We start from the raw sequence: 21,945 nt of genomic DNA, 5'->3' as shown, positions 1-21,945 counted from the left end.
TGTCATCTGCGTATAGGGAAATCTTATTTAGAGTATCTTTAGTATTATAGCCGTGTATTGCTGCATCAGATCTAATCGTCTGAGCGAGAGGTTCAATGATTAGGGCGAAGAGCATCGGCGACAGCGCACAACCCTGCCTTGTCCCTCTGTAGAGGTTAAATCGGGGCGACAATGATTGGTTAGTGAGTATTCTCGCACAGGGGTTCCTATATAAAAGCTGGATCCAATTTATGAACCCATCTCCAATATTAAATTTATGTAGGACTTTGAATAGATAGGACCACTCAACTTGGTCAAAAGCCTTCTCGGCGTCAAGAGATATAACGGCAAGGTCCATGTTTGGTAACCTCTGAGAATACATAATGTTGAAGAGGCGCCTGAGATTGAAGAATGAGTTTCTGTTCGGGATAAAGCCGGTCTGGTCCGAATGGACCAGTTTGCCAATTAAAGTGCTAAGCCTGTTAGCCAGGGTTTTTGCTAAAATCTTTTGGTCTGTATTGAGGAGGGATATTGGTCTGTATGACCCTACCTCTTCCGGATCTTTACCCTTCTTATGTATAACTGTAATGAATGCTTCATCCAAAGTAGATGGGAGAGCTCCATCCTCTCTGGACTGAACCAACATTTTGTGCAGGTAGGGAGAGAGCATGTTGCTGAATGTTTTATAGAATTCACCCGGGTATCCATCTGGGCCCGGGGTCTTGCCACTCTTTAGAGTTTTGATTGTTTCTCGAATTTCTTCAAGAGATATTTCCTTATTCAGGAAGTTAGAATCTTCCTGGTTCAGGGCAGGAAGATTACAGTCATCCAAAAAGTTTTGCATAATTAAGGGGTTAGAATCGGCTTTAGATGTATATAGAGTCTCATAAAACTGACGGAATCTGTCATTGATGTCTTTGGGGGAAGAGAGTAATTCCCCAGATGCAGACTTAACTTTGTGAATCATTCGGTCACTCACAATTTTTCGAAGTTGTCTGGCGAGTAATTTGTGTGGTTTGTCACCAAACTCAAAATATTTTTGCTTGGCGTAGAGAAAAGATTTAGCAATTTTAGCTGAGAGAGTCTGATTATATTCAAATTTTAAAGAGGTAATTTTTTTATGTTTCTCCATAGATGGATGTCTAGCATTCTCCCTATCCAGTAAGTGAATTTGTCCCTCCAGTACTACCAATTTTCCCTTGTTTTGCCTACTCCTGGCAGTCTGATAGGAGATGATACAGCCTCTCAAATAAGCCTTAAGTGTTTCCCACAGTAATGCTGGGGAAGTCTCTGTGTTGTCGTTGGTATCAAAGAAAAATGTTATTTGGTCTTTAAGATGTTCACAGAATGTTGGTTCTGTGAGGAGCTGAGGATTTAACCTCCAGACCCTCTCGTTTGGTACCATGTCACCCAATCTCAGGGAGAAGGTGAGTGGACTGTGGTCCGAGATTATAATATCATGATACTTCACATTACAGGTATAGGGGAGTAGTTTAGCATCAACCAAAAAGTAGTCAATTCGAGTATAAACATTGTGAACATGAGAGTGAAAGGAGTATTCCCTGCCCGTAGGGTTAGTGATCCTCCATATATCAAATAAGTTAGAATTCTTTATGTAGGTATTCAAGAATTCACTTGAATAGGAGGTGGGGGTTCGCCGGGTAGAGGATCTGTCCAAATATTGGTCTAGCACGCAGTTAAGGTCCCCTCCAATGATCAGGTTAGTATGGGAGATATCTGGAATCAGGGCAAGGACTCTTTTGAAAAAAGAGGGGTTATCAATGTTTGGCCCATAGATATTTAGTAGAGTTACAGAAGTAGAGTGGATCTCTCCTATTACGATCACATAACGACCCTCTTTATCCACAATAGTGGTTTTATGTAGAAAGGGAATTCCTTTCCGTACCAGAATCGCTGTGCCTCTCGTTTTGGCAGAGAAGTTAGAGTGATACACTTGCCCCACCCACCTACATTTAAGTCTGCTGTGAGCATTATTTTTCAGATGGGTTTCTTGCAAAAATATAATATCAGACGAGAGTGCTTTCAAGTGGGCTAGGACCTTGCCTCTCTTAATTGGTTCGTTTAAGCCCCTGACATTCCAGGAAGTGAATGTGAGCCCCGCCCCCCTCTCATTTGTAGTTCCTATGGTGGCCTGCATAACTTGTAACTCAATAAAAAGGTAAGAAAGCGCACCAAACCATCACGATCAGCATATGTAGCAGCTACACCCGAGCAGTATCCAACCAGCCCCTCCCCCCCTGCAAGCCCCTTTACTTCCCACCCTGTTCCCCTACTTTCCCCACTATTTACCCCCCCGCCCAACCCACCTTTAACAGGCATACACAAATAGGAGAGAAAATAAAATTAAAATAAAAATAATAAACACATTGTCTGGCCGATGCCAAAAAAGCACGGCGCGACCTCGAACAAGAGGTGAAACAGAAATAAAATCCCAACTGTACGTTCACCTCTCACTATCCTAGAACTTCTACTAACATATGAACTGAGGAGGCTCCCGCGAATAAAGTGTCCAATTAGCATCTAATAAACCTAAAGAGAATAAGTTTCAACCTAAACATATTGCGCACTTAAGCGTCATCTTGGGTCTATCTATCCCTGAGATAAGCAAGATATAGCATCACAAGATTATTTTGCTAAGCACTGCCGGTCTAAACATGAACCATCAGCAACCAACTTAGACAGCCGTACATTTACATATTGTGGGTTAGATCGGAAACAAGAATTTTTCTAAATTAAACGTATCCCCCAGTCAGAAAATAAATAAATAAAAAGGTTATATATATACATGTATACATACACACACATACACATACTTACCCATATACATATATATATATATATACATACATATACATACATACATACATATACACACACATATATATACATACATACACATACACACATACAAACACATACACACACACACACATCCCCAAAAAATACATATAAAGGTATATATTTAAAAATATACATATACACACACACACCCATACATATCTACATATGCGCATATACACATACCCATCCATACAGAAACATTCATGCCCCAGAGTAATAATCTACACTAATTTAAAATATACACATACATAATAGTAACATGCTAGGAGAAAATAATTATAAAGTACAAATAATAATTATATGTACGCACACCTACCTAGACACTACAGAGGGCTGGTAGGGATCTAATCGGGAGAGCGGCCCTCGGCTATATCAAAGGCAGAACGGCACAAAACATCCACCTGCTATCCAGGTGTCTGTGTCTGCCCCTTCCCCACCATCACCCCCAGTCCCCTGCAAGCTTTAAATAAATGGTATTGTAATAACAATAAATGTAAGAATTAAAAAATAAATAACGAAACAAAAAAAAATGGGGGTAATAAGTATATTCATCCGAAAGTGACAATGATCAAACCTGGAAGGCATCCTAAATAGGCATCGCTCTGAACACAGCCAGAATGAAAGTGACTTTAATTGAGAGCCAAGACCGCCCTCCACAGCATCTTGCATGTTCGGTAGCCCTTGTTGAGACCGTTCAATACGGTTTCACCCGTTATGGTTTAGTATGGATTCGATTCCATGAGCAGACCCTAACACACAATGACAAGGCACTCTAACCTGTACGGGGGATTGGCGTATGTTCCCGGATAAACTTCTCTGCGTCCAAAACCGAGGAGAGCCACATCTTCTCACCAGAGGGCGGGGTAATTCTTAGTCTTGCAGGGAAGAGCAAGGCTGGGCGAAGATGGAGTTTGTAGAGTTTGGCCATGACATCTCTGTAGCCGCCACGGTCCTTTGCCACATCGGGCGCATAATCATCATAGACACGGAAGGGGTGCCCTTTATGTAACAGGTTGCCCCTCATTCGGGCCTCGCGCAGGATAAGATCCTTGGTCTTGAAACTGTGACAACAGATGATTACTGGGCGAGGGCGTTGACCCGGTCCAGGCACTGGGACAGGGGCGCGATGTGCACGGTCCAGCTGGGGGTCCGAACCCAAAACGTCCGATCCCATTGCATCCTTCAATAGCTTGGCGAAGAAGTCGGTGGGGCGAGAGCCCGCCTCTACCCCCTCTGCCAGACCAACAACGCGAAGGTTATTACGTCTGGAACGGCCCTCCAGGTCGACCACTTTCACAGAAAGCCTCTGCACAGTACCCTGTAGTGACGAGCACAGCTTCTCTAACTCGTCGATCCTACCAGCGCTGAATTCAGAAGCCCTCTCAAGGTCCACAATACTCTGGCCCTGCGAAGCGACCGCTCGAATGGTGCCCTCGATTTTGGTGTCCAGTTCAGCAATAGTAGCCTTAAGATCCTCAGCTAAAGCAACACGTAGTTCTCCCAAAGCCTGGGTAAGTTCTTTAAGTGTCACGTTGTTGCCTGTGCCTTCCGCCATGTCTGTCTCGTTGTTTGGTGTGGAGTAGGCCTCCGATGTGGATTTATTGTCCTTTGGTCGCTTATTACTCGGCATTTTTACACAGAAAGTTACAATGTTGTATTAGAAAGAAACGTTTGTTGTAAAAAGTATCATAAAGTAGGGTAAGTTAGATTATTTCGCAAAAAAGTTGCAGGAGCCTCTCACACGCAGCCGTTCACTCCAACATGCTAGCTCCGCCCCCCCAGTGTAGACATTGTTAATGTTGTAAATGACTATTGTAGCTGGAAACGGCAGATTTTTTATGGAATATCTACATAGGCGTACAGAGGCCCATTATCAGCAACCACCACTCCTGTGTTCCATTGACACGTCGTGTTAGCTAATCCAAGTTTATCATTTTAAAAGGCTAATTGATCATTAGAAAACCCTTTTGCAATTATGTTAGCACCGCTGAAAACTGTTGTTCTGATTAAAGAAGCAATAAAACTGGCTTTCTTTAGACTATCCGGAGCATCAGCATTTTGTGGGTTTGATTACAGGCTCAAAATGGCCAGAAACAAAGAACCTTCTTCTGAAACCCGTCAGTTTATTCTTGTTCTGAGAAATGAAGGCTATTCCATACGAGAAATTGCCAAAAAACTGAAGATCTCGTACAACGCTGTGTACTACTCCCTTCACAGAACAGCGCAAACGGGGCCTAACCAGAATAGGAAAAGGAGTGGGAGGCCCCGGTGCACAACTGAGCAAGAGGACAAGTACATTAGAGTGTCTAGTTTGAGAAACAGACGCCTCACAAGTCCTCAACTGGCAGCTTCATTAAATAGTAGCCGCAAAACACCAGTCTTAACGTAAACTGAAGAGGCGACTCCAGGATGCTGGCCTTCTAGGCAGAGTTGCAAAGAAAAAAGCCAAATCTCAGACTGACTAATAAAAACAAAAGTTTAAGATGGGCAAAAGAACACAGACACTGGACAGAGGAACTCTGCCTAGAAGTCCAGCATCCCGGACTTGCTTCTTCACTGTTGACGTGGAGACTGGTGTTTCAATCAATTAGCCTTTTAAAAATGATAAACTTAATAAAATTAAAAAAAAAAAAAAAAAAAAAAAAAAAAAAATGATAAACTTGGATTAGTTTACACAACGTGCCATTGGAACACAGGAGTCATGGTTGCTAATAAATGGGCCTCTATACGCCTATGTAGATATTCCATAAATGTAAAAAAACTGTGATCTAATTAAAATGAGTTTTTCAGCACCAATGACAAACGCCCTAATTACTGTCCCAATAAGGGATATCTCCAGGGGCGTGCTTAATGGGCCAGTATACATGTCCAGTCCAGTTTAAATCCTCGCTAGGTAGATCTGAAACAACTTCATACGTGGAAGCAATAGGATGAATACACCTTGAGGTAAATCTCAGGTCTGTTAAAAGAACAGTCCATTTGTATTGATCATAGTGATTCAGCAGTTTCATTAAAACAGGTTAATATGCCCCACCAACATTACACAACTATACTGAAACCCCTTAAAATTGCTGAAATAAGTATGCCTAAATCAAAATCAGATGAACCAATATGTGACACGGAACTAGTGGCATAGCAGGAAGCTTGGAATACTGTCAACCAAGAGGTTGTGAGTTCAAATCCCAGGTGAGGACATGTTGAATAATAATGACTGTATAAATGTACATACACAATGTCATTATGTGTCAAATGTAAATTGAAAATACTATGTTAAAAGCACTGTGTAAGTATCCCTAATCTTGCCAGCAGACGAAGAACAATCAATGGCTCACCAATCAGGGCCTTGATTGGCCCGGCAACAGTAACAAGGCTTGATGAAACAACACATTTTTTGGGGACCATCAGGCGACGTCCTGACAACTGATACACAGAAATGTTCTTGCAACGTTCCCATGAAACGTATCTAGAACATAACCATGGCAACCATGTTCTCAGAAACCCTCAGAAAACTGGACACATGAAACGTGTCGAGAACATTTAATATTGTACTACACAGTGCGGGAAAGTATTCAGACCCCTTTAACTGTTTCCACATTTTGTTACGTTACAGCCTTATTCTACAATGGATTAAATAAAACATTTTCCTCATTAATCTATACACAATAACTCATAATGACAAAGCAAAAACTGTTCCTTTATATAAAGGACTGTTCCTTTATAGAACCCGGTGGTCACTCTGACAGAGCTCCAGAGTTTCTCTGTGGAGATGGGAGAACATTCCGGAAGGACAACCATCCCTGCAGCACTGCACCAATCAGACATTTATGGTAGAGTGGCCAGACGGAAGCCACTCCTCAGTAGAAGGCACATGACAGCCCGCTTGGAGTTCGCCAAAAAGCACCTAAAGACTCTCAGACCATGAGAAACAAGATTCTCTGGTCTGATGAAACCAAGGTTGAACACTTTTAATTGAATGCCGTCACGTCCGGAGGAAACCTGGCACCATCCCTACAGTGAAGCATGGTGGTGACAGCATCATGCTGTGGGGATGTTTTTCAGCGGCAGGGACTGGGAGACTAGTCAGGATGAACGGAGCAAAGTACAGAGAGATCCTTGATGAAAACCTGCTGCAAAGCCCTCAGGACCTCAGACTGAGTGGTCGTTGTGTGACTGAGTAGACTGAGTAGTCGTTGTGTATACAAATATTTATTTCCTTCCACGGCACAGATAAGATCCTTCATGTAGTGTGTGTGTGTGTGTATGTGTGTGTGTGCGTGCGTGCGTGCGTGATGTAGGCCTACAGTATAGTGGGGTTTCCAGTGGGAAACTACACTGTAAAACCATGAAACATGGGACATGTTAATAAACCTAAACGTCAGTTTTACAACTTAAACACAGGCCAGACATGCTAGTCAGCTATTTCCAGTCCGTTTCTAACCAGGAGAACACCTATGTGGCTTAAAGAGTTTAGATTTTAAACTTGAGTTAACTTTCCCACTGTCCTGTTTAGAGTGCATTTAGTCATTATAAATAGATCAAAGTTAGGAATGTCTGTCACCTGAACTACATTTCAGCACAACTGAACAGGGCATTTGATAGAAGAAATCTATTCCATCATGTGGCGTTACTCGACTGTGTTCAGGTTATTACCGTTAACTCTGAGGGAAAGATATGTGGGAGGGGCCTCAGTATTACATTTCCCAGCATGCTTTGTTACAGGTAGTTTTTTATTTTTTTTTATTTTTTTATTTATTAGAATAGTTTGTTTTAAATATCTCTGTTGATTAATGAACGTTGATTAATTAATTGATCTTATACTATACAAAGTAAAATAACTTAACGTTTTTCTAAACTAATCCAATCTGTAAAAGGTTGCACCCATTACTGAGATGGGTTGTGGTAGTGATCTTACATTTGATGCCGGACCTCCGAATGAATTCGTTGAAATCCCTAAGTAGTGTGCTGATGCCTGCATCACTTTATCAGAAGAATGTGATCAATGACTTCCGAAGCCTTGTTTTGTCAAACAGCCACCTGACTGGTTAGGTAGACTCTTCATGAAACATCTCCTGTCCCTGATAATTAGGCTTGGGCTGTATACCGTGTATATACCGTGTACAAGGGGTATTTGGAAAAAGCCACAGGATGGTTTCTCAGGTTACACTCACCCCAATTTGATCGCCTCCATTTCCGCAGCAACCAGTGAATCCAGGTCAACAGCATCAATGTAACAGTTTTGCTTCCGTCCCTCTCCTCACCCCTACCTGGGCTCGAACCAGGGACCCTCTGCACACATCAACAACTGACACCCTTAAAGCATCGTTACCTATCACTCCACAAAAAGCCAAGGCTCTTGCCAGAGCAAGGGGAACAACTACTTCAAGGTCTCAGAGTGAGTGACGTCACCATCATCTATCATCTGGAAAATGATGCAACTGGAAGTGGCTGGTCAGTGACACTCTGCTAGCGGGTCGCGCATTATTTTCCACAGAACACATAGGCATCTCTTATGATTGGCCCTCTACGTGTCTGACAATGGGCCGCGTGCCAAATCTCTCACTACCTGCTGCCAGTGTCGTTTCTCATAGTAGGCTTTCGGTAGGTGTTGTATTGGGAAACAACATGGGGTCAAAGTAGCTTGTTTGACACGTGTCAACGAACTTTGGGTGTCGGGTGGGGAAACAACAGTATTTTGAAATACATCACTGGAATGTAACAAGTAGGTTAGATTGCATTTTCAGCAAGAGTGTTGGCCTCAAGTATCTACGTTACAAAAAAACACAATGACCCCAAATACTACATAGCAGCAACAGAATGACTACGGTAGGCTACAGGCTGGCCAACATACTGCAGAAAGTAACGGTCAGATACACCTGCCAACGCACACAATGCCTCACCAAGAAATCCAAGATACTTGATATTCATTACCTTTTTTTGCGCCGTACACTGAGCGGACAAAACATTAAGTACACCTGCTCTTTCCACGACATAGACTGACCAGGTGAATCCAGGTGAAAAGCTATGATCCCTTATTCACGTCACTTGTTAAATCCAGGAGACAGGTCAAATAATTATTTTTTAAGCCTTGACACAACTGAGACATGGATTGTGTTTGTGTGCCATTCAGAGGGTGAATGGGGCAAGACAAAAGATTTAAGTGCCTTTGAAAAGGGTATGGTAGTAGGTGCCAGGCACACCGGTTTGTGTCAAGAACTGCAACGCTACTGGGTTTTTCCACCCTCAACAGTTTCCCCCGTGTGTATCAAGAATGGTCCACCACCCAAAGGACATCCAGCCAACTGGACACAACTGTGGGGAAGCATTGGAGTCAAAATGGTGCCCGCATCCCTGTGGAACGCTTTTGAGACCCTGAGGGTAAAAGAGGTGGTGCAACTCAATAGAGAGCTGTTCATGATGTTTTGTACACTCAGTGTATATTTTTCAAATCAACTCTATAGAGACACTTTTTTTTTTTTTTAAAGCAACAGCTTCACCAATCCGTTAACCGTTCAGGGATTTGAAAGCCTCCTCAAAAGCAAAACAACAACGCAGTCCATCTATACGTAGCTCTGTGTCAAATCATGGAAGAAACACATGCTGAAGAGGCATCAGCCTCCCACCTCATAGGCTGTAGGAGGAATCAGCCTCCCACCTCATAGGCTGTAGGAGGAATCAGCCTCCCGCCTCATAGGCTGTAGGAGGAATCAGCCTCCCGCCTCATAGGCTGTAGGAGGAATCAGCCTCCCACCTCATAGGCTGTAGGAGGAATCAGCCTCCCACCTCCTAGGCTATAGGAGGCATCAGCCTCCCACCTCATAGGCTGTAGGATGCATAGAGGAATCAGCCTCCCGCCTCATAGGCTGTAGGAGGAATCAGCCTCCCACCTCATAGGCTATAGGAGGAATCAGCCTCCCACCTCATAGGCTATAGGAGGAATCAGCCTCCCACCTCCTAGGCTATAGGAGGAATCAGCCTCCCACCTCATAGGCTATAGGATGCATAGAGGCATCAGCCTCCCAACTCATAGGCTATAGGATGCATAGAGGCATCAGCCTCCCACCTCATAGGCTATAGGATGCATAGAGGCATCAGCCTCCCACCTCATAGGCTGTAGGATGCATAGAGGAATCAGCCTCCCACCTCATAGGCTGTAGGATGCATAGAGGAATCAGCCTCCCACCTCATAGGCTATAGGAGGCATCAGCCTCCCACCTCATAGGCTGTAGGATGCATAGAGGCATCAGCCTCCCACCTCATAGGCTGTAGGACACATAGAGGCATCAGCCTCCCACCTCATAGGCTGTAGGATGCATAGAGGAATCAGCCTCCCACCTCATAGGCTATAGGATGCATAGAGGTATCAGCCTCCCACCTCATAGGCTATAGGATGCATAGAGGCATCAGCCTCCCACCTCATAGGCTGTAGGATGCATAGAGGAATCAGCCTCCCACCTCATAGGCTATAGGATACATCAGCCTCCCACCTCATAGGCTGTAGGATGCATAGAGACATCAGCCTCCCACCTCATAGACTGTAGGATGCATAGAGGCATCAGCCTCCCACCTCATAGGCTGTAGGATGCATAGAGGAATCAGCCTCCCACCTCATAGGCTATAGGATGCATCAGCCTCCCACCTCATAGGCTATAGGATGCATAGAGGCATCAGCATCCCACCTCATAGGCTGTAGGATGCATAGAGGCATCAGCCTCCCACCTCATAGGCTGTAGGATGCATAGAGGAAACAGCCTCCCACCCCATAGGCTATAGGATGCATAGAGGAATCAGCCTCCCACCCCATAGGCTATAGGATGCATAGAGGCATCAGCCTCCCACCTCATAGGCTGTAGGATGCATAGAGGCATCAGCCTCCCACCTCATAGGCTGTAGGATGCATAGAGGCATCAGCCTCCCACCTCATAGGCTGTAGGATGCATAGAGGCATCAGCCTCCCACCTCATAGGCTATAGGATGCATAGAGGCATCAGCCTCCCACCTCATAGGCTATAGGATGCATAGAGGTATCAGCCTCCCACCTCATAGGCTGTAGGATGCATAGAGGTATCAGCCTCCCACCTCATAGGCTATAGGATGCATAGAGGTATCAGCCTCCCACCTCATAGGCTGTAGGATGCATAGAGGAATCAGCCTCCCACCTCATAGGCTATAGGATGCATAGAGGTATCAGCCTCCCACCTCATAGGCTATAGGATGCATAGAGGAATCAGCCTCCCACCTCATAGGCTGTAGGATGCATAGAGGTATCAGCCTCCCACCTCATAGGCTGTAGGATGCATAGAGGTATCAGCCTCCCACCTCATAGGCTATAGGATGCATAGAGGCATCAGCCTCCCACCTCATAGGCTATAGGAAGCATAGAGGTATCAGCCTCCCACCTCATAGGCTATAGGAAGCATAGAGGAGGTATCAGCCTCCCACCTCATAAGCTATAGGATGCATAGAGGTATCAGCCTCCCACCTCATAGGCTATAGGATGCATAGAGGCATCAGCCTCCCACCTCATAGGCTATAGGATGCATAGAGGCATCAGCCTCCCACCTCATAGGCTATAGGATGCATAGAGGCATCAGCCTCCCACCTCATAGGCTATAGGATGCATTCAAAACAGTCGAGAGAGAGAGAGAGAATCGGAGAGATAAACATAAAGCCACATTCAGTAAAGTATCTCATCTGATTCAGATCAGATTATGTGATCTGCCTCAGGCTCAGGAACCATATCTACGTTTACACAGGCATCACAATTCTGATCTTTTGCCCAATTATTGGCAAAATAGAATTTATTTATTTGATTTAACCATTATTTTTATTTATTTTACCAGGTAAGCTGACTGAGAACACGTTCTCATTTACAGCAACGGCCTGGGGAATAGTTACAGGGGGGAGGAGTGCGGGATCTGATCTGATTGGTCAAAAGACCAACTACTGGTCAAAAGATGTGTAAACTCAGCCTTAAACATCTTCACAGCAATATAAGCACAGAGATATTGGCTAAACCGCTTCCTTTCATACTCTGCTTTACATCCTATCTTGACTGTTGCACCTTCATAACAGAAGACTGGACTGGAGAGAGAGAGAGAGGTGCTTAGTGCCTCTCCATTCATAAACCAAACAGTGGCTCCCTTCCTGCTCCCCCTTGCATACAGATCCCACACCCGCCCTCCCCCCCCCACCCACTCCCCCCTCTCACACACACACACACACACACACACACACACACACACACACACACACACACACACACACACACACACACACACACACACACGCACGCACACACACACACACACACACACACACACACACACACACACACATGCACCCACTCACCCCTCTCACACACACACACACACACACACATGCACCCACTCCCCCCTCTCACACACACACACACACACACACACACACACACACACACACACACACACACACACACACACACACACTCACTCAAAAACAAGAGCACATCCATGTAACAGACATCTTCCCCCGCACTCACAACACACCACCTGTTATGATGATAGTTGAGTATTCATATTTCTTACCGTATAGAAGCCGATCCTACACAAAGCTAAGGACAGCTGCATGTGCTCAGACATCGTCCCCGGCAACAGCGTTACCCCCGACAACACAACAAGCTAAGCTGGTAGTGAGGTTACTGAATGAGGCCAGGCAGGAAGGAGGGACGATGGAGTGAGCAGTGGAGCGAGACGGTCGGCGCATTTCAAGTCAACATGAGACCAGAACCAGCCAATCGTTTACAGATCTAATATCTTCCTTGAACTTCAACTGAAAACCGGAGGAGAAGAGGGGAAGAGAAACAGGAGGAAGAGGAGGAGCAGGGGGACGGGAGAGGAGGAGCAGAGGGACGGGAGAGGAGGAGCAGGGGGACGGGAGAGGAGGAGCAGAGGGACTGGAGAGGAGGAGCAGAGGGACGGGAGAGGAGGAGTAGAACCACAGAGGAGAAAAAGGACGAAGGAATACTCTTCATATTCATTCATAAAACTGAAGAGAAACAATGAGAATGAAGCTGTTAGGCAGAGATTAGTAGGAGGAGGATGAGGAGGAGGAGGATATCTCTGTATGGCGATTAAGGGCTCAGATATAACAACTAGCCTACCAGCACACTCCAAAATAAGACTACAAATTGGATTAGAGACAATTACACAAGTCCACGCTGTTTACACACCAGTGCCCCCAACACACAATGTCAATCAAAATGGGTTGACGTGTGTCATGTTGTTTTGGTCTCGTATTCTGTTGGTCTGTCTGTCTGTCTGTCTGTCTGTCTGTCTGTCTGTCTGTCTGTCTGTGTATATATATCTGTCTGTCTGTCTGTCTGTCTGTCTGTCTGTCTGTCTGTCTGTCTGTCCATATATCTGTCTGTCCATATATCTGTCTGTCTGTCCATCTATATATACGTCTGTCTGTCTGTCTGTCCATATATCTGTCTGTCTGTCTGTCCATATATCTGTCTGTCTATGTGTCTATCTGTCTGTCTGTCTGTCTGTCTGTCTGTCTGTCTGTCTGTCTGTCTGTCTGTCTGTCTGTCTATCATATGTCTGTCTGTCTGTCTATCGTCTATCTGTCTATATATCGTCTGTCTGTCTGTCTTTGTCTGTCTAGCCACGTTTGTTTTTCAGAGATAGAAAGTAGAATTTGAGAGACACAAAGGACAGACAGACAGAAAGACATACAGACAGACAGTCCAGGGTGGCACACTACGATTGAAGCTAGATCTTCTCAGAGTTCAGTTCTCAGCTCAGGATTCATCAGTACTACGACAAAGGATACTGCTCGTCCAGCTGCCACTAACTCTAGCAGGCTTGTAACTAGTGTTGTATGATATACCAAAATCTCTGTACTTTTTCCGATACTAGAAGATGACCTCTAGAAGATACTAGAAGATTGTCTATCAATGCAGCCGATGTTTCCCTTAAAGGGAGAGTAGCATCTATTCCTGAATGTCAGAAACGTATATAATAGTAACTTAAATTAAATAAATAAATAAACTTAAATAAATTGTTATAATATTGCAATGTTGTTCTAACAGTTTGGTTTTGAGATTTTTCTCCAAATCAGCTTTAACTTAGTAAACAATCCCACAATGCCCTGCAGTCAATGCAACACGTTGAATGAAAAATATAGTAAAAAGTGGAACAGATTTGTGAGAATGAGGCGGCGAATTGTGCGTCTACTTCTTGCTGAAGCACATTTCATCCCTGAGAATGTCCACGGCTACCAACAATGGAAGGAAAGCTTCAGCAAGAAGTTGTCTTCTCAAAGTGGATGTTGTCCCTACCATTAATGTGGCTTCTAAAGCATCTCAAACAGACAGCAATACCAGCATTATCACTGAGCATTATCACTGGCAAGGAAGTGAAACCGGGTAAATGAAAGAGCTAGCTTGCTACCTCTATGCTAACATTAGCTAGCTATAGAGCTACTATACCTCTATGCTAACATTAGCTAGCTATAGAGCTACTATACCTCTATGCTAACATTAGCTAGCTATAGAGCTACTATACCTCTATGCTAACATTAGCTAGCTATAGAGCTACTATAACTCTATGCTAACATTAGCTAGCTATAGAGCTACTATACCTCTATGCTAACATTAGCTAGCTATAGAGCTACTATACCTCTATGCTAACATTACTGTGACTACTGTGGAAAGTATAAATGTCAGAGGTATCGGATTCACATGGAATTGTGGTTTAATTGAAATGTTTGAATATGAGATTATTTGTGAAGAGATTAAATGTAAATTTAGCTTCCAAATGAGAGATCTGTGCTTTCATAAGTTTTCCTCAGCTCAACCAGTGGCCCACCCCTGTGAAGAGGCATGGGTTATAAACTTTTCAGACACACCCCTCTACTTCCACTATATAAAGCCAGTGACAAGAATATAACTTCCTGTTCCGGGTACATTTTGGATGACGATCCGATGTCAGAATGGTTCAGACAATAACTACAGAACTAGGCCAACATCAGCATGGACTTTGATTGTGAATGGTATGAACTTTGAACTCGTGTTCACTACAGAAGTGATATCTCCTAGCCGTTGAGTTGGCAACAGAGTAAATATGTATTGCATTTTCTTTTTCAAATGGGCGGTAATTTAGAATGCATCAGATACTATATTTACGACAGCACAGCTCGCCTATGTTCGAATCTCCCGCTCTTTCACTAAGACTCAGCCCCTTTCCTTTGTGTAACAAGCTGTCATATCTATTCCGCCCGCCAGGGACGTTTTTCTGTATGACGTAATTTGTGATCAAGTTATGATTTAATTGTATATGTGTGATTCTGTGTGATTAGTTAGGTATTTAGTAAATAAATAATTAAACCCAATTTTGTATTGCTGATTCAACTTGTTAGCCAGGATTCTTGCAGATAATCAAGGACTTACAACTTTCAGATGAGACTGAATAAAATGACGATTAATGTGACTGCTATTTAGTAAAATATTACTAAATCTTTAAGAGTTTATTCGAAAGATAACAGCTCTATAAATATTCTTTCGTGGTGTCCCTCTCTAGTTAATTAATATTTACGTGATTAGTTCAATCAGGTAATATTAATTACGGAGAAATTATTTTATAGAATAGCATGTCATGGGGCCTCCCGGGTGGCGCAGTAGTCTAGAGCACTGCATCGCAGTGCTATGCTGCGCCACCAGAGTCTGGGTTCGCGCCCAGGCTCTGTCGCAGCCGGCCGCGACCGGGAGGTCCGTGGGGCGACGCACAATTGGCTTAGCGTCGTCCGGGTTAGGGAGGGTTTGGAAGGTAGGGATATCCTTGTCTCATCGCGCTCCAGCGACTCCTGTGGCGGGCCGGGCGCAGTGCGCGCTAACCGAGGGGGGCGGGTGCACGGTGTTTCCTCCGACACATTGGTGCGGCTGGCTTCCGGGTTGGAGGCGCGCTGTGTTAAGAAGCAGTGCGGCTTGGTTGGGTTGTGCTTCGGAGGACGCATGACTTTCGACCTTCGTCTCTCCCGAGCCCGTACGGGAGTTGTAGCGATGAGACAAGATAGTAATTACTAGCGATTGGATACCACGAAAATTGGGGAGAAAAGGGGAGAAAATTTTTAAGAAATTTAAAAATTAAAATTAAAAATAAAATAAAAAGAATAGCATGTCATAGCAATCAATCTGGCATAGTCAAAGACACGACAGTAATGTGAGCATTGCATTGTGAAAAGCAAGTACTCTATATGAACTCGAACTGCAATGTGAAACATGTATTTCTAGATGAAACACTGGTTGGTGAAAAAGTGACTGTGTGATATTGAGTCTTGAAACAACTGCCTTTTTGATGATCTGTTTTGAGTTTTGTACTAAGAGTTGTGAAATTGACCACATACTTCTGAAAATTGCACCAAAGCGAGAAAAGAAAAAGAGAAAAAAAGTAATTCTCTGGGAAAGCCTCTCTAAGCACTGGTGTGTGTCTGTGTGTGTGTGTGTGTGTGTGTGTGTGTGTTTGTGTGTGTGTGTGTGTGTGTGTGTGTGTGTGTGTGTGTGTGTGTGTGTGTGTGTGTGTGTGTGTGTGTGTGTGTGTGTGTGTGTGTGTGTGTGTGTGTGTGTGTGTGTGTGTGTCTACACAGCTTCCCCTCAGTCGCTGTACTGTTACAGCAGCAACACCCATCCCTAGAATGTAGGCAAGAACCCAAGACCCCTAATCTCCTGGTTACACGTTGGCATTGCACCCTGGCTGGAATAAAGGCAACAACATAGAGATGTGGGAAGGTAATATCCAAAAGCACAATACAACCAATTCCACCTTGAAGTTTATCCTGTCAAAGCAGGTCAGTACAGTAGTGCACACAGAACATGGCAGAACATGGCCAACCAGCCGAACCCGTCGTCAAGTCTTATCAAACACACATCCTTTAATGGGGTGCAGGGCCGAAAGAAGTTGGTATAAACATAACTCCACACACTCATAAGCTCCACCACGTACCTTTATTCACTAACAACCAACCTGACCCAGCTCCACCACGTACCTTTATTCACTAACAACCATCCTGACCCAGCTCCATCACATACCTTTATTCACTAACAACCATCCTGACCCAGCTCCACCACGTACCTTTATTCACTAACAACCATCCTGACCCAGCTCCATCACGTACCTTTATTCACTAACAACCATCCTGACCCAGCTCCATCACGTACCTTTATTCACTAACAACCATCCTGACCCAGCTCCATCACGTACCTTTATTCACTAACAACCATCCTGACCCAGCTCCATCACATACCTTTATTCACTAACAACCATCCTGACCCAGCTCCATCACATACCTTTATTCACTAACAACCATCCTGACCCAGCTCCATCACATACCTTTATTCACTAACAACCATCCTGACCCAGCTCCATCACATACCTTTATTCACTAACAACCAACCTGACCCAGCTCCATCACATACCTTTATTCACTAACAACCATCCTGACCCAGCTCCATCACATACCTTTATTCACTAACAACCATCCTGACCCAGCTCCATCACATACCTTTATTCACTAACAACCAACCTGACCCAGCTCCATCACATACCTTTATTCACTAACAACCATCCTGACCCAGCTCCATCACATACCTTTATTCACTAACAACCATCCTGACCCAGCTCCATCACATACCTTTATTCACTAACAACCATCCTGACCCAGCTCCATCACATACCTTTATTCACTAACAACCATCCTGACCCAGCTCCATCACATACCTTTATTCACTAACAACCATCCTGACCCAGCTCCAACACATACCTTCATCAGGTCATTGAGCTTATGGCTGTGCGAGATGGGAGTGCAAGCAGCCTCGAAACACCATGCAGGGATAGATGGATTTATGATTAGCGACCTGTAACAGCGATGTAACTATTCAGAGATGCACCAAAATACAATTGTATCTCTTCAAAAGATGTAGGCCTATGTATGGCAACAAAACAGCTGGCAACAAAATTCATTCAAACATTGGGGCTAGCGTAACATAAATCGCCCCAAATAAGGAAATCCTCATAATCATCTACGTGGCAACGCCTGACTCTAACACCATCATTAAGTTTGTTGACGACACGACGGTGGTAGGCCTGATCACCGAAGACGATGAGACAGCCTACAGGGAGGAGGTCAGTGACCTGGGCAGTGTGGTGCCAGAACGACAACCTCTCCCTCAATATCAGCAATGACAAAGTAGCCGATCGTAAAACTACAGGAAACGGAAGGCCGAGCACGCCCCCATCCACATCGACAGGGCTGTAGTGGAGCGGGTAACGCCCCCATCCACATCGACGGGGCTGTAGTGGAGCGGGTAACGCCCCCATCCACATCGACGGGGCTGTAGTGGAGCGGGTTTTAAATTCCTTGGTGTCCACGTCACTAAACAATTAACATGGTGCACACACACCGACACAGTGGTGAAGAAGACACGACAAACGTCTCCTCCCCCTCAGGAGGCATTTGGCATGGGCCCTTAGATCCTCAACACGTTCTACAGCTGCACCATCGAGAGCATCTTGACTGGCTGCTTCACCGCTTGATATGGTAACTGCTTGGTATCCGACCGGTAAGGCGCTACAGAGGGTAGTGGGTACGGCCCAGTACATCACTGGAGCCGAGCTCCCTGTCAACCAGGACTTCTATACCAGGCGGTGTCAGAGGAAGGCCCTAAAAATTGTCACACTCCAGCCACCCAAATTATAGACTGTTCTCTCTCTCTCAAGCGGTACCGATGAACAAGTCTGGAACCAACAGAACCTTGAACAACTTCTACTCCCCTCCCGCCCCAAGCCATAAAACTGCTAAAATGATTAACCAATTAGTTACCCGGACTATCTGCATTGACCCCCTTTAGCACCAACTCTTTTGGCTCATCACATACTGCTGCTAATTATCTTATTTATTTAACCTTTATTTAACTAGGCAAGCCAGTTAAGAACATATTCTTATTTACAATGACGGCCTACCAAAAGGCCTCCCACAGAGGATGGGGGCTGGGATTAAAAATACAAATTAAAATATAGGACAAAACACACATCCCGACAAGAGAGACAACACTACATAAAGAGAGACCTAAGACAACAACATAGCAAGGTAGCAACACATGACAACACAGCATGGTAGAAACACATGTCAACACAGCATGGTAGCAACACAGCATGGTAGCAAAACAACATGGTAGCAACACAACATGGTAGCAACACAACATGGTAGCAACACAAAACAGGGTACACACATTATTGGTCACAGACAACAGCACAAAGGGCAAGAAGGTAGAGACAACAATACATCACGCAAAGCAGCGACCTCTATCAGTAAGAGTGTCCATGATTGAGTCTTTCAATGAAGAGATGGAGATAAAACTGTTCCATTTGAGTGTTTGTTGCAGCTCGTTCCAGTCGCTAGCTGCAGCGAACTGAAAAGAGGAGCGACCCAGTGATGTGTGTGCTTTGGGGAGCTTTAACAGAACGTGACTGGCAGAACGGGTGTTGTATGTGGAGGATGAGGGCTGCAGTAGATATCTCAGATAGGGGGAGTGAGGCCTAAGAGGGTTTTATAAATAAGCATCAACCAGTGGGTCTTGCGTCAGGTATACAGAGATGACCAGTTTACAGAGTATAGAGTGCAGTGATGTGTCCTATAAGGAGCATTGGTGGCAAATCTGATGGGCGAATGGTAAAGAACATCTAGCCACTCGAGAGCACCCTTGCCTGCCGATCTATAAATTACGTCTCTGTAATCTAGCATGGGTAGGATGGTCATCTGAATCAGGGTTAGTTTGTCAACTGGGGTGAAAGAGGAGCAATTACGATAGAGGGAACCAAGTCTAGATTTAACCTTAGCCTGCAGCTTTGATATGTGCTGAGAGAAGGACAGTGTACCATCTAGCCATACTCCCAAGTACTTGTATGAGGTGACTACCACAAGCTCTCTAAACCCTCAGAGGTAGTAATCACACCTGTGGGAAGAGGGGCATTCTTCTTATGTATCCTGTTGCCTACTCACTTTACCCCTACCTATATGTACATATCTACCTCAATTACCTCATACCCCTGCACGACGACTCAGTACTGGTACCCCGTGTATATAGCCAAGTTATTACCTCATACCCCTGCACGTCGACTCAGTACTGGTACCCCGTGTATATAGCCAAGTTATTACCTCATACCCCTGCACGTCGACTCAGTACTGGTACCCCGTGTATATAGCCAAGTTATTACCTCATACCCCTGCACGTCGACTCAGTACTGGTACCCCGTGTATATAGCCAAATTATTACCTCATACCCCTGCACGTCGACTCAGTACTGGTACCCCGTGTATATAGCCAAGTTATTACCTCATACCCCTGCACGTCGACTCAGTACTGGTACCCCGTGTATATAGCCAAATTATTACCTCATACCCCTGCACGTCGACTCAGTACTGGTACCCCGTGTATATAGCCAAATTATTACCTCGTACCCCTGCACGTCGACTCAGTACTGGTACCCCGTGTATATAGCCAAATTATTACCTCGTACCCCTGCACGTCGACTCAGTACTGGTACCCCGTGTATATAGCCAAATTATTACCTCGTACCCCTGCACGTCGACTCAGTACTGGTACCCCGTGTATATAGTCGAAGTTATCGTTACTCGGTGTATTTATTCGTCGTGTTATTATATTTATACTATTTCTCTATTTTTCTCTCTGCATTATTGGGAAGGGTCCGTAAACAAGCATTTCACTGTTAGTCTACACCTGTTGTTTACGAAGCATGTAACAAATACATTACGATTTGAGCTAAAGAAGGTATCAGCATCCGTTTTACCTGTGATAGCAGGATAAACAGCCGCGGAAGATGGCGAGAATTCCATTGTCATTGTTCATCCAAATGTAAGCAATACAAATAACAACAACAGAGAAAATACAAGGTATGAAAATATATTACCAGATAGTCCATGAACTGTAATTTGAAGTCAGTCTTCCGATGAGTCGATCTACTCAATGCGGATTATTGCTGGAGTGAACTTTGGTTTGTATTCCCCGCCTTTCCAAGGGGACCGGACAAAATCAAATCAAGCGCGTTGGGAATACCGTTGGAATGCTTGCTCTTGCTGTCTGCTTGTATAGTATATGCACCCAAATGTGTATCTAAAATCAATGTATCCACGTTTAATGACATTAATGAATGGATATAGGCTGTTACGACCACTTATTTTTTACACTCTGTGATAGAAAGACTCCCACGACCACCACGCAACGTCCACCGGCTCCGCTCCAAATATGTATCCCCCTCAATATCAGTGTTGGTTTGGAGGAAACTACAGCGCTACGTCATTTGTCTGCTTTCACAACGTAGCGTATGGGATGGTCAGCTGACCAAACCATCCCATTGGTTGAATCAACGTTGTTTCAACGTCAGTTCAACCAAAAAAAATATGTAATTTCCTGACGTTGAATCAACGTGATAAACGAATTGGATTTTGCAACAACAAACAAGTTAACCACGTGTTTTACCTAAATCAAATCACATGGAGAAATGTTTGGTTGATTTCACGTTAGTTGATAATCAAAACTAGAGTTCGAGCTGACGTCTATGCTTTCCATGATGTATAGACAGTGTGTGTTACTACATTACACAAGCTGACGTTTTGACCACATCTAGTGGTGAAGTGGAGGGTATACACAGGTATAAGACATATACCTACTTATTTTTCTGTGGTCATTACTTATACTCATTTTGTTTTGTTATCCCCAAGATACATATCAAAATGGTGTAGTGGAGGTATATGCTGTATCAATTAATAAGGCTGATGGAACAGAGCAGAATGTTTAGCTTAAAAATGTTGGTAAACGTTTTATTTTGAATTTTTAAATGGTGCAGCAATGTGCACACGGCGGTAGGTCCTAGAAAAGTATGAATGTTCCAAAAAATAAATTTGCGGGAGAATTTTTTTTCTTCTAAAATGCAATCCTCACATGCAAACAGTTTCCTGGACAGATATGGAAAATATCCCGTTAGACATTTAGAGAAGGGAGATTACATAATATGACCAGGATAATGCCTTTGGCTGCTATAAAATGAAAGAA

The 21,945-nt window shown here is 44.2% G+C and overlaps 1 protein-coding gene across 2 annotated transcripts in view; it reads right to left on the bottom strand.

Annotated features, from left to right (window-relative positions):
- Positions 1 to 21,178, bottom strand: part of arl15a (ADP-ribosylation factor-like 15a) — a 179,578-nt gene extending 158,400 nt beyond the window's left edge. Inside the window, exon 1 of one of the 2 annotated variants that reach the window (XM_055887863.1) lies at positions 20,804 to 21,178. In XM_055887863.1, the coding sequence (XP_055743838.1) occupies positions 20,804 to 20,815 (12 nt within the window). In that variant the 5' untranslated portion in view covers positions 20,816 to 21,178. Of the gene's footprint in view, positions 1 to 12,404; positions 13,155 to 20,803 lie in introns of those variants that run through there. The other variant, XM_055887861.1, reaches the window with a different exon arrangement.
- Positions 21,179 to 21,945: the final 767 nt, after the last annotated feature.

This window comes from Salvelinus fontinalis, chromosome 28, assembly GCF_029448725.1.
Source record: "Salvelinus fontinalis isolate EN_2023a chromosome 28, ASM2944872v1, whole genome shotgun sequence".
Taxonomy (NCBI): Eukaryota; Metazoa; Chordata; class Actinopteri; order Salmoniformes; family Salmonidae; genus Salvelinus; species Salvelinus fontinalis.
Note: the sequence above shows the minus strand (reverse complement) of the source record. Positions and strands in the feature narration are given on the sequence as shown.